We start from the raw sequence: 16,971 nt of genomic DNA, 5'->3' as shown, positions 1-16,971 counted from the left end.
TGCAAAATGACTTTGACACTTGTCTCCACCAAGTGGTACAGTCCATCCCTTTCCCTTTCAAACTTTGTAGACTGTAGTGACTGCCATAAACAAGGACCATTGGTGTGATGCTGTAGGGTCTCTGAATATAGTTCATAAATACATTCCATCTGCAGTCACTCTAAGAATTCAGCAATGGCAGTATTATAAAACCAAAGTAGGTTGCTCAGAAGTTTACCCCAGATTTCCAGCTTACAGGTTGCAATAAACTCAATAAAAGTCACCCCAACTTGCCAGCCATGTGAATGAATGAGCTTCTCAGCCCCTAATCAAGCCAGGTGTGTTAATGAGATATTCCACAGTGATGACTTCACTGTCTTGACTGCTGTTCCCTGAGCAGAATAAATAATCCTTCTTTAAGCCACCAGCTAACTTCTGGATTGAGTTACTGCTTTGCTGTAGTGAGTGACTGGTAGTAGAAGTAAACAACAGGTGTTTAGCATAACTTCATAACCTCTTCACTGGGCTTTCCAGTCCTATGTACCAGAAGTATTGCAAAGGACAGATCTGTGCTTTGTATACTTTACACATATGAAAGACAAAAATAATGTATGTGATCCATGACTTAAGTGGTGCTTCAAAATAAGCTCCTTTGGTTCAGAATACTTCCATTCCATAAAATAAATGACTAATCAATTCAGAGTCACCCTAGAATGATGTGGGTTACTGTATAGTATACATTTCTGTATATTTGTAAGAATATATCTTCTTATGATTTATTTCCATCAATTTCAATGAACAATATCAATGCCATCAACATACAATGGTAGCATATATCAAGGGGTCACTCTTATGCTTGGCTCCTATTCTCGATTCTACAAATATTATCTAGCTTACCTGTTTCCCAGGATGAAAATATATGTAGAAATGCTTTTAACAGCTTAAGATTTCACCAGAGTACAGCCCAGCTTAATAATTACTTCACATATTCATTAATTTCGAGTTAAGTTTACAGTGTAGAATTAAGTTAAAAAGTAAATTTAGAATTAAGGAAAGAGTTTAGACTTTTAGAGTTGAGCAAGACTTAAGCAGTCATCTCAAACCTTGTAGTTCCCCAAACAGTGGGTATTAGGCATATAAAATCCCAGGAAATTAATGACTTTTCAACCCTGGCTGCTTTGTAGAGCCATGTGAAGTGTCCCTTCTTTCCAGTTTATTCCAACATAATTTCTTGGGATGCAGCCTGAACATTTCCACCAAATTTTAAAAGATTATTCAAATGAATTTAAAACAAGTAATATTAAAAGTTAATTAATTTAAATGGGTCATAAATGCAGTAATAACAACAATAACATGGCAATAATATCAAAAGAATAATAACCAAAACAGAATATCAGCATTTTTCCTAAAATATAGACCATAAACTGAATGACAGCATTAAATAATAGCACATAGAACAAATCTCTTTCATTTTCCAATTTATTTCAATAATTTAGGTTAATTATAGAAGATAGTTGAGTATGGTAGTGGGTTTGTGATTATCAATGTCTAATACTTGAAAATCTTTTTTAGTTAACATAGCAAAGGTTTCTGTCACAGAAATTTTGACAGTATCCAGATAATTCGCTTTTCCAAGATCTCAGACAGTGTTCAACCACATTACTTTCTATTCATTTCTATTCACCTTGATTCTATCAGTTAACTATTATTTGGGTGATCAGATTCCCATTTAAGATATAAATCACATTCACAACAGCAATTTCCATATTAAATTTAGTTAATAAAGTTACTCAGTTTAAGAAAAAATTAAACAACAGAACACTAAAATGCCATGGAAGTTATAAAGGTGTTATTATAATGACTCAATGGTAGGAAACACTGGGTTGACATCCCTGGAACACAACAGACTAGATCTTCAGAGAACCTCCATGAAAATTGTATAAACATGCCACACTGTTCTGAAGGGCAAAGTATTCCCTAGTTACTGACAGGAACTTAATGTTTAAAAGCTGATACCTGTGGGGCAACTCAGACACTTTGCACAACCTAAAATACGCACAAAGTGTTCAACCAAGTTAGGGTACTCCTAAATATGCCACTTATTCAGAACCCTTAGGAAGGGGCATGCTGAGCCTCCACATCATGTAATGGAATGATTATTCTGGTTTCTGGGCACCACAGAATGTTGAACAATTTTTTATATTAATGGATTACATTCTACCTGCCTTACATATCACCTGTTCAGACAACCAGAAGACAGCAAAGTCATTAATCAATCAGAAGAATTAAGGCTGTTTAACGTGGTCAGCCTTGTTTGAGTGGCTGAATGACTGCTGATTTTTTTTCTTTCCTTGAGTAGGCAGAGTGCATTTATAATGGTGACCTTGCTACAGCCACTGGGGGTAATGGGGGACAAGGTCTAATTTGTTTGGCCATCAATGCAGACGTTTGTTGTGTTTCTACCTACTCTTTTAGGATCCTTTAGAGAAAAGAACACCAGCCAGGTTCCAAAAAGATTCTACAGGCTCCATTGTTTTCACAGTGCCTGGATATGACTTACATGTCTTGTTAGTATTTGAAAACCACTCTGTGAGGGACTGAATGGTTAATATGTGACACTTGCTAATAACAGGCTGTGTACAGTGATAAAAGAAGGAAACCCACTTACTCCACCTTGCCTTCTAAAAATAGCTTTCAGAATACATTTCTTCCTCTGTAAACTGTGAAATTTGTTCTTTGGAAGTCTGGCAGTGGCATTACCATCTACAGTGATTCCTAAGGAATTGTATATGCTGATAATATGTTATATTCAAAGAAGTTCATACCCCATTGTCAGTATAAGAGGTCCCCCCAGTTCAAAAATATATGTTATATATCAGCTCTTAGCATATGGCAGACCAATAATATAATTTTAGCTAACCTGTCATTAGTAGTAATGGTCTGTTTTTTACTTGGTGTGGCTTGTCACTTCGTGTACTGTTTTTCTTATTTTTTGAAGTTATATCAAAATTTTCAATATCATCATTATCTAAAAAAGTAGGAAAGCTAATGATTCTCTTCTGTTTGCTATTTTCTTAATATTAATCTCAAAAAAAATGATTCTTCCTCTAAATCCATTTATGATGTATGTCAGTAATATGTTCTGGAAATAAGTGTTATAGGGGAAAATATATATAATTATCTAAGTAATTGAAAGTGATCCTAGAGGTTAGAGTTATAACTCTGGCAGAATGCACGCTGAGCCTTGCATGACCCTGATTTCAGCTCCACCACCATGAAAACCAGAAAGAAAGGGGAGGGGGAGGAAAGGGATTGGAGCAAAGCGTGGGAATGGATCATAAATGAAGCCATGCCAAAGAGAAAAAAAATACTGTTATTAACAATGTAAAGATCAACTTGACATCAGCTACAGTGCACTTTTTCTGGAGTCTTAGCCAGAGCATCTAAAAGACAAGAACCATTATAATGACGACCTATCAGAAAGGAGAATTTTCTGGAAAGGCTTATGAGGTAAGGGCTGGTTATTCCAAAATGGCTGACCACACTGGAGAAGCTGAGAACCTGATAGCTGCCCAGTCCATGAAGCTAGATGCCCCAGAAGTCTCAATCTGGTATCAAAGGTCTGAAAGAGTTTTGGAAATTCTCTGGTCTTTAGTTCCATTAGAAAGCTGAAGAAATCAGGTTCTGATGTCAGAGAGGGACAGCAATATCAGCAAGCAACAGAAACAATGGTGTAGACGACACACTTACCAACCCATGCAAGCAGGTAGCCCTGTCTTTCCCTTTGACTTCTTTATATCTGGGCCACCCCTGAAATGTGCTACCTCCTGTAGGGGAAGGGTCTGCTAATTTCCCAGAAGGAATAACTATGGGCAAATATCTTAGTTGATTCCTGTTCCAATTCAGTGGATGCTTAACTGGCATGCCTCCGTGCTAACAATTTGCACATTGTTATACCCCTGTCATTCCCATGTCCTAGATCCATTCAGCTACCCTCCTCTTTGTGACTCACTCCAATAGCTTGTCCCCTTATATGCCTTGGGTTTTGCACATATGCATGTGCCCTGAGGCAGACCATTTCTTTCTCTTCCTTTCCTAGAAAACTTCTGCTTTAATACAAATCTTTGCTCATCTGTCAGTTGAGAGACAAACCCCAGAAAACTATAGATTTCTTCTGCATGATGTAACCTTTCTCACACTATAATTTTACACCAATTTGTGTAGTCATTTGATTACTCCCTATTTGCTAGCTGTCAGCTCCATAAAGATAAGGACTGTTTCCCCCACTCAGGATCGTATCCCTAGTAACTGTAGTTGCTTAAGAGTTTTTGAAGTTACCTTATTTTTTTAAAATATAGTGCTTATAAGGAGGAACTCAAATCCGTATGAATTGTGGAGCATTCTTTGATGCCTTAAGCTTCTGTGTCAATCATGGGAACAAACCTAGCCTCTGTTTGTTTTCTTATTCCCATAAGCCTATAGATAGCAGTTTTGAAAAATTACTTTATTTCTAGAAAACTGAGAATCCCACTGCTGAGCTTTGAGAGAGAAATTTTAAGGAAAATGAGAAGGGGAAGTGAAGAAAATGAAGGTTTGACACTTCTAGCTCATGCTATTTGATAAAGAAGGGGAAATTAAGAGTTTAGAAAAACAACACAAATGTGAAGACAGAATAGTACAGACAGCATCTAAAGAATATTAGTGCTCATAGGAATTTATTGCAAGGTCGTCAGTTCTCTGTGTTGCTTTATTTAGTTATCCTATACCCTAGATAATGGGTATATAACTTTTTGGTTTCTGTGGCCATATTAGATAAAGAAGAATTATATGGGCTATACATGGAATATGCAAGCATCAGTGAAAGCTGATGAACCAAACAAAAGAAAACAACAATAAAAAAAAATCCGTGGATAGTTTTCATTTCCACCATCACAGATTAGCAAAATATCCTCACACAATAATATTACTTATGCATTACTGCTGGCACAAAACTTTTTAAAATTGTGGAGCAGGTCCTTGACTGCAATCTTTAATAATGAAAATGAACATGTCTAAGTAATAAAACATCAATAATTTTTTAAAATATTTTACTAAAATAGTAAAAGAATAGGGCAATGCAAAAGTAGTGGGATACTTGGCATTGCAATTGAAAACAAATGCATCTATGTCTGGTTTGATGGTAATATTTGCAGTTCTCAGTGGGTTCCCAAGGTTCTCATTGGATATTTGGTTCTAATTTTGCATGCAGGGTGCTTCATTCTTAAAGATAGTTCAATGTGGGTGCTAACAGAAAGCACTGGTGGCATGAATAAGGCATTGGCTTGAAGTGAGAAATGTATCCTTTGTGAAGACAGGTCCTGTACAAGTTAGTAAAAAGATACAAGCAAATATTTCTCAGAGCTGAATGTCAGACTGAAGCTTTATTCATCCCATTAAAAATAAGCAGATAATAGATTTATAGAAACCCTAGAGTCACAAATATATTAAAATATTTTCCAAATATTCTTCAACCCTGTTTTCAAACTATGATTATCATACTGAAAAGCCAGGCTACATATCTTTGACAGTTCATAGGCAAGTATTTGCCTGTGTCAAAAGGCATAAAATTGTTTGCCTTAATTTGAGTTTGCTCTAATTTAAGTTTCATTAGGAACGCTTATAATTTGAAATGTTATATGACAAGAAGGATTTCACCTTGAAAATACATGCTTAATTAATTTAAATAATCGGTTAATGTGCAAGGGGAAAATTCTTGTAGAGTCCCACCCCGAAACAAAGAACTACAGGCAGCTAATGATTGCCGGTAGAAGGAAAATTAGCCTCTCCCAGGGAAAACGTCCCTTATTGGTTGTCCAAAGCAGAGTGGTCAGTCCTGAAATCATTTATGCACAACAAAAAAATTGAACTCAGCAAATTGTATATATATATATATATATATATATATATATATATATATATATATATATATATATATATATTTGTGTGTGCACGCGCGCGCGTGCACACACACACACACACACACACACACACACACACACACACACACACATCAAATCCCATATAATAATAATCAAAGAAAAGCTATCAGCTTGATAGGGGTGGGAAAGGCATGTGAAGGATTCAAGGGAAGGCACCTTGGAAGGGCTTGAGGGAGGAAATGTGGTATAATTCTATTTCAATTAGGAACGTATTTTTAAAAATCAGTTAAGTATACCAAAATGCAAAATCTGAAAGCCAGGTATCATCATCAAGTCTGTCATAAATTTTGTTTTTAATATCATAAATAACTTGATACTGTAATGTATCAAATCATAGAATCTTTTTGCATTATTCCTCAACTTACTCATCCCATTTCCAACACTTTTAAGGTTTCTTGGAATTAGTAATCAATCACTTGGCTTTTATTAAATCCACAGACTTGGTGATGATTTGCATGCTTTATTCATTTCTGATGGCTTTGTGGATAAGTTTTCTTGATGTACCCTGCAACAATACTTAATTAAATATGTGTTTGGGACAATAATTACGTTTTCCCTTCTCTTTTACTTACTATGGCCAGGACACCAGATATATTGACAATTGACAAAGAAAATTGCATGACTATGCTTGTAGCTTCTTTGTACAATTCTCCTGGTTTAATGGTAACTTTTAAAGCCATTTCTCCAAGAATATTATATTTTCATCACTCATGCTATTTAATAATGGCAAGTTGACTCGTATTTTTAGCATTAGTGATGATATCCTTTGGCCAAGCACAAAATTTTAAATTAGCAGCAGTATTCTGCAAACTTCTTTCTGTGGATATTCCAATATCTTTAAATCAACTAGTATAGTCTGGGAACAAAAATGTATTTTAGAACTTTCTGGCTTTTAATGGCATGTTGTATCTGCTCCCCTATACTGCTTCATAAACTTACTATTAAAAATGATTTTAGCTTTTTTGCTATGAAATATGCTAGTGCACAACTAACTTTTATAGTAGAATCTGAGCTGTAACTTAAACAAATTTGTTTTGAGAAAACAGACATGTTTTTAGTTCCATTCCTTTTTTATTCTTATGATACAGTCATTGCTATGCACCAAATTTGGCAACATGATTTTGCATACAATGACTTCTCAAATTAGTTTTTGAGAGCCTCTAGGAGTTCACTACAAAATTAAACACACTCTTTGACTGAACCAAACTATAATCATCTTTCTACTTTTCATTAATCACTCTTGCTTCATCTGTAATTGTTTATTTTGGGGGTTCTGATTACTTTTGAGATATTGTAGAAGCCATACTATCTTTTAAGAATGCTAGATAATGAACATGGTTGACCAAGTGTTTCTGACCTAGGTTGTACAGTCCTTTGCATATATGAGCAAGAGTGGCATAGATGAATCTTGAAGTAGAACTTTTCACAACTCCTGAAAGAACCACCACACTCTTTTCTATAATGCCTGTACAAGCTAGCACTCCCACCAGCAATGGATAAGCATTCCCCATATCCACACTTGCATGAACTATCACTTGTTCTATTGATTTTAGCCATTGGAACTGGGGTAAGATGAATTCTCAAAGTAGTTTTTATTTGCATTTCCTTGATGACTAAAGATGTTGAATATTTCAAGTGTTTCTCAGTCATTTGTGTTTCTTCTTTAGAGATCTCTGTTTAGATCTGTAACCCACTTCGTAGTTGGATAGTTTTCCTGACATCAATTTTCTTTTTTTATTTATTTGTATATTTTAGATATTAGTCTTCTATTGGATGTGAAGCTGGTAAAACTCTTTTTCCATTCTAAGCCTGCTGCTTAGTCTGAATGACAGTGTCCTTTGGCATACAGAAGCTTTTCCATCTAATGAGAATGCATTTATTAATTGTTGTTCTTAGTGTCTGTGTCAATGATATTCTGTTCAGAAAGTCTTTTTCTGTGTCAGTGAATTCAAGACTATACTTTCTCTACTATCAGATTCAGTGTATCTGATCTTATATTAAGGTCCTTGATCCATTTGGAGTTGAGTTTAATTTAAAAAATACACAAATAAAATAAAAAGAATGTTAGATAAGAGACTGTGTTTATTGCTACTATGCAGGTTATTTGGCAAGGAAATAGACTGCAAAGTTGTGTTCTTCCTCATCTCCATTCCCAATACAGCATGAAGATGGATTGCCAATTATAAAAGACAATTAGTGATGTGTGATACCTGCCCCAGGTGTGAAGTTCCCTTAATAATCAATTAAAGGAATATTGACCTATATGCTAAGTAATATTAAAAATCTGTAGTTTTCAATGATGGGTTAAAACATCATTAATAATCATTGTGTTTCACTAACCGAGTCGCCATCAAGTACATGTAAGTTCTGAGGTTGTCAGGTGGTCTGCACTTGGAGATAACATGAAGTATGCCACACACTAACATAAACTTGAAGAGATAAGTGCATACAAATAGGAAGAGCACACACCTATTGATTTTGTGTGACATTGAAACATGGCTCTGTCGTCTATGTAGTATACTCTTAAGGAACACATGATCAGGTTACAAAACAATCAGCACAAACAGTTTTGTAATGGTTTAAGTTTGTGAGTTTGTAGTGAGCTGCATTCATTGCTACCCTGTGCTGCAAGCAGCCTGCACACTACAGGTTGAACACCCTTCCCTGGAAAATAATCAGCATGTTTCTAAATAGTCTCTGATATTATGGATATTATGCACTGTTTGATAAATATATTGAAAAATATTCTATGAAGTTCAACATTGCTGAATTTTGACTAATTTTACTTAGGATTTTCTAGACATTTCTATACAATTCTTTTCATTATAGTAAACCAACCACTGTGTTCCCTAAGGGAGTCAAACTGATAGAAGAGAGGGTCACTTTGATATATGTAAATCTTCCCTACAGAATTTCTTTTGCAATTTTTGCATCTCTGGAAATAATTATATCTTGATAAAAAATCTTAGGATATGTGACTAGCACCTTAATTTGAATTATGATTATTAAATATTACATATTATGAGGAAATTAAAGTTAAGAACTACAATCTTATTATGTGAATATACTGACTTATGGTTTCATTGAAAGCCAAGCACTTAAGTCTAATTGTACATAATCTTAACTATCTTTTGACAGCCATTATTTCTCTACCAAAGTGTGAAATCCAATTACCTGCCACAAAATAAACCCTCTCATATAACCAGAACTGAACTCAAGCAACAGAACATGGCTCTCATCCCTATTATTCCCATGATCCTTCATTCTACCTTTTTACTGAGACTAGTAGGACAGGCCTATACTCTCAACTGTTTCAGAAGCTGAGGCAGGAGGACTGCAATGCAAATTCCAGGCCAGTCTGTGAGATGTATGAAGATCTTGTCTCTAAACAAACAAACAATGGATGTGATTGAGTGGGGAAGTTCACACTGAGCACATGTGAGGCCCCACATTCTACTCCTAGAGCTAGAAAATGTCACAACAAAAGCAAAAACAAAAGACAATTGTACCCTAAAGCTAACCATAATCTAGAACTCTTATGTGATGCTATATCTTGTATCTAAGTTTTATGTGTCTTAAATTCAACCATATCAATCTATATGTGTTGTTCATTTATTTATGGCCAGATAGTATTTCCTTAAGTAAGTCATCTACAACCCATTTTAACTAAGGTGGATGCAAGGTTTCTTTTTTTCTTTTCCTTTAGTGGATACACACATGCCTTCTTGGGGGTGTAGCATAAGGAATGGAATTAATGGGAAAAGGGTTGTACATATAACCCTGCCTTAGTTGGTATTTGAAGTAATCCGAAGAGTAGCTGTGTAGATTTCTTGTCTCAACAGCAATAGCTCCAGTCTTATATCTGCAGCAGGTCTTGAAAGTGTCTCATCTGTATTTGTCTGTACATGCTGTGCGCCATGTGGTTTTATTTCACCTGTACTGTACATTCTAATTCATAAACATAGCTTGTTCCACATGTGCATGTCTTGTGACTCAGGCTTGAGTGTATGTCCCAGAAATGGTGTTAGATGGGACTCTCTTCTTAGGTGACCCTGAAGTAAGAAGTATTATGCGTGGTTTTGTTAAGAAGAATCTCACTTATTTCTAGAGATCTGTTAAATAGCAACACATTGGTTGAAGACAAAGCATTGGAAAAGGAACCGTACAAGCATATTTTACTGAAATTGATGAAAATAAGATGAAGGTCCCTCTTAATTTTTGCAAATTTTTCTTTGCCAGTTATAAATTTCTTCACTTGTTTTGTGTTGGTCATGAGAAAAACAGTCAGTGGCTCCCACTGTCTCCAGAGCTTAGTTGCAGCTTTTGTTGTATTCTGTAGCACAAGATGATTAATAGTTTGAGGGACTGGAGGGATGACTCAGGAGTTAAAAGAACTTGCTAATCTTGCAAAGGACCCTAATTTAGTTTCCAGCACCCACATAGCAGCTCACAACTGCGTATAACTCCAGCTCCAGATCCAGCACACTTTTCTGGCCTGCACAGACAATATGCATGGTGCACATACATACATGAATGTACAAAATATTCATATACACATCAAATAAAAATAAAAGACTTTTTAAAAACATGGTCTGATTTTACCTGACTGTATTTCTTTGGGGAAAATAGTTTTGGTGTTCAGTTTTGTTTTATGCTTAAGATTAGCTATTTCTCTTTCTGTAGTCTTTAGTGCCAAAAGTCAGCTGAAGCCCAAGTTCCTTGCACCAGTCTCTTCCTTACTCACTGTAGAGCCAAAAACAGCCACAGCATCTAAAAGGTAGATCCAGACGACAAACAGATAGGTAAAGTCCAGCTAAATTCTCTCAAGCCCAACTGTTTCAAAATTAGAAAGTAGAGACAGAAAAGAATCAAGGCCTCACCCAGTGCCTTCGTGGCATTTACTACCAAATCACAGGGCTTCGCCTAAAAGAGGAGATTTCTATGGAAATGATAATCACCCTCCTGTGAGTATGTGGGGCTCATAAAACCAGAGGAGTTAGGAAAGGTCAGCAAGCAGGGAGAGTTATCTCCTGGGGAAAGATTTCTAAATAACCCTGAGGAGAAAAAGAGGGAGGGAGGGAAAGAAAAAAATAAAAGCTCAACTCGAGGAAAGTAGAAATGTGCAAACTGAACAGTTTCTGGATTATCATGTAATTATAGCCATCAATCACCTCGCACCCGCTCTCCCAGTATCCCAGAAATCCCATCTAAAGCCATATGATCCAACCAGTGGAGAATACACAGCCCATTAGCAACCCTAAGGATGGGGAGCATAGTGGAAGATATTAGCCTGAACAGGAGTTTAAGGAACTACCTAAAATTAGAACAATCCAGTCCCTCTTGCCACAAATTCTAGGCACATGTGAGAGCAAAACTCCTTTTAATTACTGAGATAAGCAGTGCCTCTCCTTTTCTCCCAGGTTGGACGTGAAGTGGTGATCGTTTCTGAAGGGCTCCTCTTTCCAGATGCTCTTATTTCAATCTCTGTTTTCACTAATGTGGGGAACTGACCTGTGGTTAGTCATTTTATGAATGTGAATTTATGGTCTCTTTAAATGAGGACCTTTTTAAGTTGAGCATTTAGATACACATTTGTTCCATTAATTAGTATCAGGGGATGCCAACAAATGTCTTCTGCATAACTGTTATTTATGAGGTTTAAAGTGTTTTAATTTCTTTTTTTTTTTTGAGGGGGTTCATATTTCTTTGCTCTAAATTCTGTAGCTTTTTTAGGAGTTAGATGACTTTAGTCTTTTAAGCTCCAGTGTGTTGAGAAAAGAGAAAAATGTTTCAACCGTGGTAATGCCCCCTGCCATGCTGTATTTATCTCCCACTAGGTACCCAAATGCTTCCTCCTCTTCTCAGGCAGATAATTGCAGTGGGGTTGCAACCAGAGAGAACTGAGCTGGTGCTAAGCAGTGGATATAAAAAGAAGTGTTGCCTGGTGGAAGTAAATAGAATCTGAGACCATAATCTCTGCCCTCATTTCTTTTTGAAGCCATAAATACCCAGAGAAATGCTTTATATGCATATAGAAATGTGTCTGCCGTCATGCATGGTTTTGAACTTGTCTTAGTTTCCAGGCATTCTATGATTTCAGTCTCTGACTGCTTACCACATTGTTTTCTCTTAACACGGATGGACTGGCCTTCAAGATCCTTTGTGTTTTTAAATATAATAATGTTTCATTACGGGATTCCCCAACAGAGTTCGTCTGGTGATTTAATGATCAGAAACATTCAACTGAAACACAGTGGGAAGTATGTGTGTATGGTGCAGACAGGGGTGGACAGCGTTTCGTCGGCAGCTGAGCTCATAGTGAGAGGTAAGCAGTAGTACCTCCTATGTTGTCTAACTCAAGGCTTTCCATGAGCATTGCTCTCTAGAGGAAAGCCATGGTGAGACAAGATGCAAAAATGCAAGGCATACTATGGAGGTTACCCCTGACTCCTATAAGCCAGAAGATATGACAATAAGAATGTGTTAATTCAAAGAAATGAAAACCTCAACTCTGTGCTTCAAATAATTCTTGCTATAATTGGCATTCCACAGTTACTGCCAAGCCAATGTATTTTTGAGCATGTCATTAATTCAGCAAATGTATTTAATAGGAAAGAGAATGTGGTGTATGTGTGTCTGCCCCAAAAAGAATAGGCACTATCCAGAGTGATGGAAAAATTCAGCAACCTGGGTTACCATCTAGGGTACTGATTCAATGCTAGGCTTAAAAAGCAAATGTCCAAAGCATATCACAGAATAAAACACATCAAGGTAGCAAGCCACGTTGTGTTTCACAGAAGGGCATCCCACCCAAAGCAGAGGACAGTGAATTTGGAAAGGTGCAGAAGAAGCTGAATTTAGAAAAGTACTGGGATACTACTGAATAGAGTCTCAGTAAGCAGGTGCCACCTGTAGTCACATAGTGTTATGAATCACTACTTCCTATCCAGATCTCAAAGCTCACAATGGGGCTGTGGGGAAAGTGGTAGTTTAACTGCCAGTTAAATGGCCTCTTCCCTTAAGTGCTTTTGAAAGTGGTATCAGTTGGAGGTATTAGAGTGGTGATGTGAGCCTCTTGACTTTGGTAGTGGAGGGTGACAGTTATGGGATGTTCTTTGCATTTTTGCCTCCTTTAGGTTCACCTGGACCACCAGAAAATGTGAAGGTAGATGAAATTACAGACACAACAGCCCAGCTCTCTTGGACAGAAGGTACAGACAGCCATAGCCCAGTTCTATCCTATGCAGTCCAGGCTAGGACACCTTTCTCCGTGGGCTGGCAAACTGTCACAACAGGTAAAGTTGATGGGAGAAGCAGAGGGAAGCTACAGAGAGAAATGCGTAGCAATTGAGCGCTGGCACAGGCAGCCTCTTACCTTTTGAAATGGTCTTTGTAGTACCGGAAGTCATTGATGGCAAGACACGTACAGCTACTGTGGTGGAGTTAAACCCATGGGTGGAATATGAATTTCGAGTAGTAGCCAGTAACAAAATTGGAGGCGGAGAACCCAGTTTACCCTCAGAAAAAGTAAGGACTGAAGAGGCAGGTTAGTGCTTTTGTTTTCTGAGTAATGGGTTAATAGATTTACCTGGGTATATATTTCCATTAGCTTTGGTCTCCCGGACACCAAGAGATCTGTCTCAATAACCCATTATTACAATGATATGACCTTTCTATTGGCAAACTTTGCCATATAGCATTTATCAAAAGAACCACATCAGTGATTCTGATGTAGTGTGACATTTCAAGAGTTCAGTCAGTCACAGATGATCATTAGTGTGTGTTGAGTGAATATGTTTTTGTCACTTAAGGTTATAATTACTATCTGACATAGTTCCCCGTTAGCAGGGGTAACATTGTTTTCATTTATAAGAAGAACTGACAAATTGGCCTGATAATACCACTGGGAGCTATTCTGCTGAGAAAACTCATTCTCACACCACACCAGCAAATGCATGTAGGCAACTGATGAGTGTACATTATGGCTCCAAAGTGTTGGATTAAGAAAGCATCATTTTAAGAATTTATATGAGGTAACTATTAGCGTGTATCACAAAGCTACTTTCATAATTTGAAAAATATGTTTTCATTAAAACTCAAAGGTAGCAGGTAAATCTGCCATTCCTTTAGAAAAGCACTCATGGGGAGATCAAGACTTCCCTTTCCAGTATCAATAATATTAATTAGAATGAGACATGAGATACAGCCAATGTATCACTTCAAGCACTAAGTCAAAGGAGTATGGAATATGTTTGTACATTTTGAATAATGCCCTTTTCCTCAGGACAGTACACCTAATGTTTGGTCCGGGTATTGTGGGACACAGGTAGCATGTATTCTGGCTCTCATCTTCATTTGTTCACAAAATGTGTGTTTAGGGTCCATCTGCTATGCATCCAGCAAATACAGCAGAGCTCATTACAAAGGCACTCTAATGAACTTATGTTCTAGTTTTATCTTAGGATTCACAAACCAAAATGTTCTCAGTGTGAGTGAGAAAGCTGATATCTGTAGGAATTTTATCAAGAACACTTTCTAGCAGGACCCGATGGTTCCCGTCTGTGTCACTCTTACCAATGTGAGAATTCCTTCTCAGTCTGGAAGAGTCCATGCTAAATCGATTCCCTGTCAATCCTGGGAAATCACTTCTCCTCATTTTTCTGTTACTTTAGTGGTGAAGTAGCTTTCACTTGGGTTGTATATTTTTCTTACTGTTTCAGAGACTTCTGAATCATTTATGATTTCATGTAAATAAAATAATTTGATAACTTTACCAAAATGTTTCACAAAGGCATGTAAGTTTGATGATCTTACTAATGAGATATATAAATATGCACATGCATCTGTATAATGTTTTATAGTGTGTCAATGACAAAACTCTTAATGATATCTCAAATGAGTAAATGAGTCTCCTTTCAAATATTACTGTATAAAAGTAAGGTTTTGTCTCTGTGTCTCTGTCCCACACAGCTCCAGAAGTGGCACCTTCTGAGGTCAGCGGAGGAGGTGGAAGCCGATCTGAACTAGTAATAACCTGGGATGTAAGTGTTTGGGCAACATCTTTCCCATTACGTTGCTGCTTTTCATTCAATTATCTCAACTTCCTGCATTGTACTGATATTGATGGTGATGGTGATGGTGGTGGTGGTGGTGGTCATGGTGGTGGTGATGGTGCTTTTGCTAGTGGTAGTAATGTATAGATACTAGTGGCACTGATGCTGGTATTGGTGCTGGTTTGGATGACATCATTTCTGGTGGTATTAGTGCCAGCAGTAGTATTGCTAAGTGATGCTGATGGTGATAAGACAAGCATTATTGCTGATTTTGGTGTTCTTGTGCTGGGAGTAGTACTAGTGTTTGCATAGGGAGGTAGGATGGAGCCACTGATGATGTCACTGATAGGGTTACTATTGTTGCTGTTGATGGCACTAATGGTGCTAGTGTTTGGGATATTGTTGAGTCCAGTACTAGTAGCAGTACAAGGATGTGGTGCTGCCACTGGTGCTGGGAATGGTGCCAATGATTCTGGGTGTGCTGATCCTTCATAGAGTCTGTGCCAGTGATAGTGTTAGTGTTGATACTAGTGCTCCTGTTGATTTTAGTGATTCAGGTGATACTGGTGCTGATGTTGATAGTGATGGTACTGTTGGTGTCATCGGTGCTGGTAATGTCCATAGCACTCATTGTACTGGTGGTAGCAGTGGTGATAGTGTGGATGGTGCTGATGGTGGCAGTAATAGTACTGCTGATGGTCTTAGCGGCAATGCAGATAATTATGCAAAGTGTTAGTGATGATGCTTCCAGTACCTCTGGCAGCAGAGCTGGTCACATTGATTCTGTCACTGGTAATACTGACAGCATTGGCAGTTCTGTGCTGGTAGTGGTGCTAGTGGCATTGGTGCTGTAACAGCACTCACTGATTGGTAGTACTGGTAGTCATATAGTGATGGAAATAATCGTACTGAGAGTGGCAGTGCTCATGAAATTAGTGGTTCCACTAATGGTGGTGGTGTAGTAATGCTGCTGAGGCTTATCCAAATGATGCTATTTTTGGAAGTAGTACTCTTGGTGGTGATACTGGTATTGATTCTTGTGGTACACATCTTGGTGATGGTACTTGTGGAACTAGTGGTGCCTCTAGTGGCCTAAGTCACAGTGCTTCTGGTGTTGGTTCTATTGATGGTATAAATGGTAGTCGGCCTGGTGCTGATATTATCAATGTTGGAGGAGCTATGGATGATGCTTATGATGGGATTGGTAATGGTGCTCACAGTGTTGCTGGTGGCACTATTTTTGGTGGTACTGGTATAACTAATATTGTTGCTGTAGTACTAGTGGTTCTGCTGGAACTGTCAGTACTGATTCCGGTGGATGTGGTGGTGTTGGTGCTGTCAAGAGTAGTGCTGGTGCTGGTGTCTCTGTAGAGCTAGCAGCATTGGTGATAGTAGAAGGTCTAGGAATATGGATGTGGATCATGCCGGGTGGGTGCTCTTACCAGTGCTTTTAAGAATAGATGCTGCTGATTCTTAGAATTTCCAGCACTGATGGCAGTGTTGTTGCTGATGTTGGTGGAACTCCCTCGGGGAGTTGTGCTGCTAATTTTGGTGTTGTTGATTCTGAATGTAGTGATGCTTATAACTCGGATAGTCCTGGAGCTGGTCCATGGTGCTATAGCTAGTCGTGGTGGTGCTGGTCGTCGTGGCATTGATGCCTGTGGTACTGCTCTTCACCCAGCTGCATTCCGTGCTAATCACTTTTCCTCTCGTTTGCACTTACTATTTTCATTCCATACTTACAATGTGGTATCAGTAAAAATAACAAGGCAAGGAGACCATAAACAGTTTGATCAAAATCACTTGGTTCTTGAATGTGGAACTGAGAATCAGGCACTAACAGTTGACTCTTGTTCACTCGTAATTTTCTATGCAGCCCTGTGTGTCCCGTCAATATCACACAGACCATCGTGTGCTTGGGTGTCGAGCTTCTTTCTGGTCATTCTCTTAGCCTTAGCTTC

General features: G+C 37.8%; 1 protein-coding gene across 2 annotated transcripts in view; it reads left to right on the top strand.

The window, feature by feature from the left end:
* Cntn3 (contactin 3) overlaps positions 1-16,971 on the top strand; it is a 395,670-nt gene that overhangs the window by 343,813 nt on the left and 34,886 nt on the right. For both annotated transcript variants that reach the window (XM_052719452.1, XM_052719453.1), the window contains 4 exons: positions 12,165-12,282; positions 13,094-13,252; positions 13,354-13,503; positions 14,928-14,998. In XM_052719452.1, the coding sequence (XP_052575412.1) occupies positions 12,165-12,282; positions 13,094-13,252; positions 13,354-13,503; positions 14,928-14,998 (498 nt within the window). The remainder of the gene's footprint in view (positions 1-12,164; positions 12,283-13,093; positions 13,253-13,353; positions 13,504-14,927; positions 14,999-16,971) is intronic.

The sequence above is a fragment of the Peromyscus californicus genome, unplaced genomic scaffold (assembly GCF_007827085.1).
Source record: "Peromyscus californicus insignis strain IS unplaced genomic scaffold, ASM782708v3 Scaffold_6__1_contigs__length_162567912, whole genome shotgun sequence".
In the NCBI taxonomy this organism is placed as follows: Eukaryota; Metazoa; Chordata; class Mammalia; order Rodentia; family Cricetidae; genus Peromyscus; species Peromyscus californicus.
This window is presented reverse-complemented; position numbering and strand designations above follow the sequence as displayed.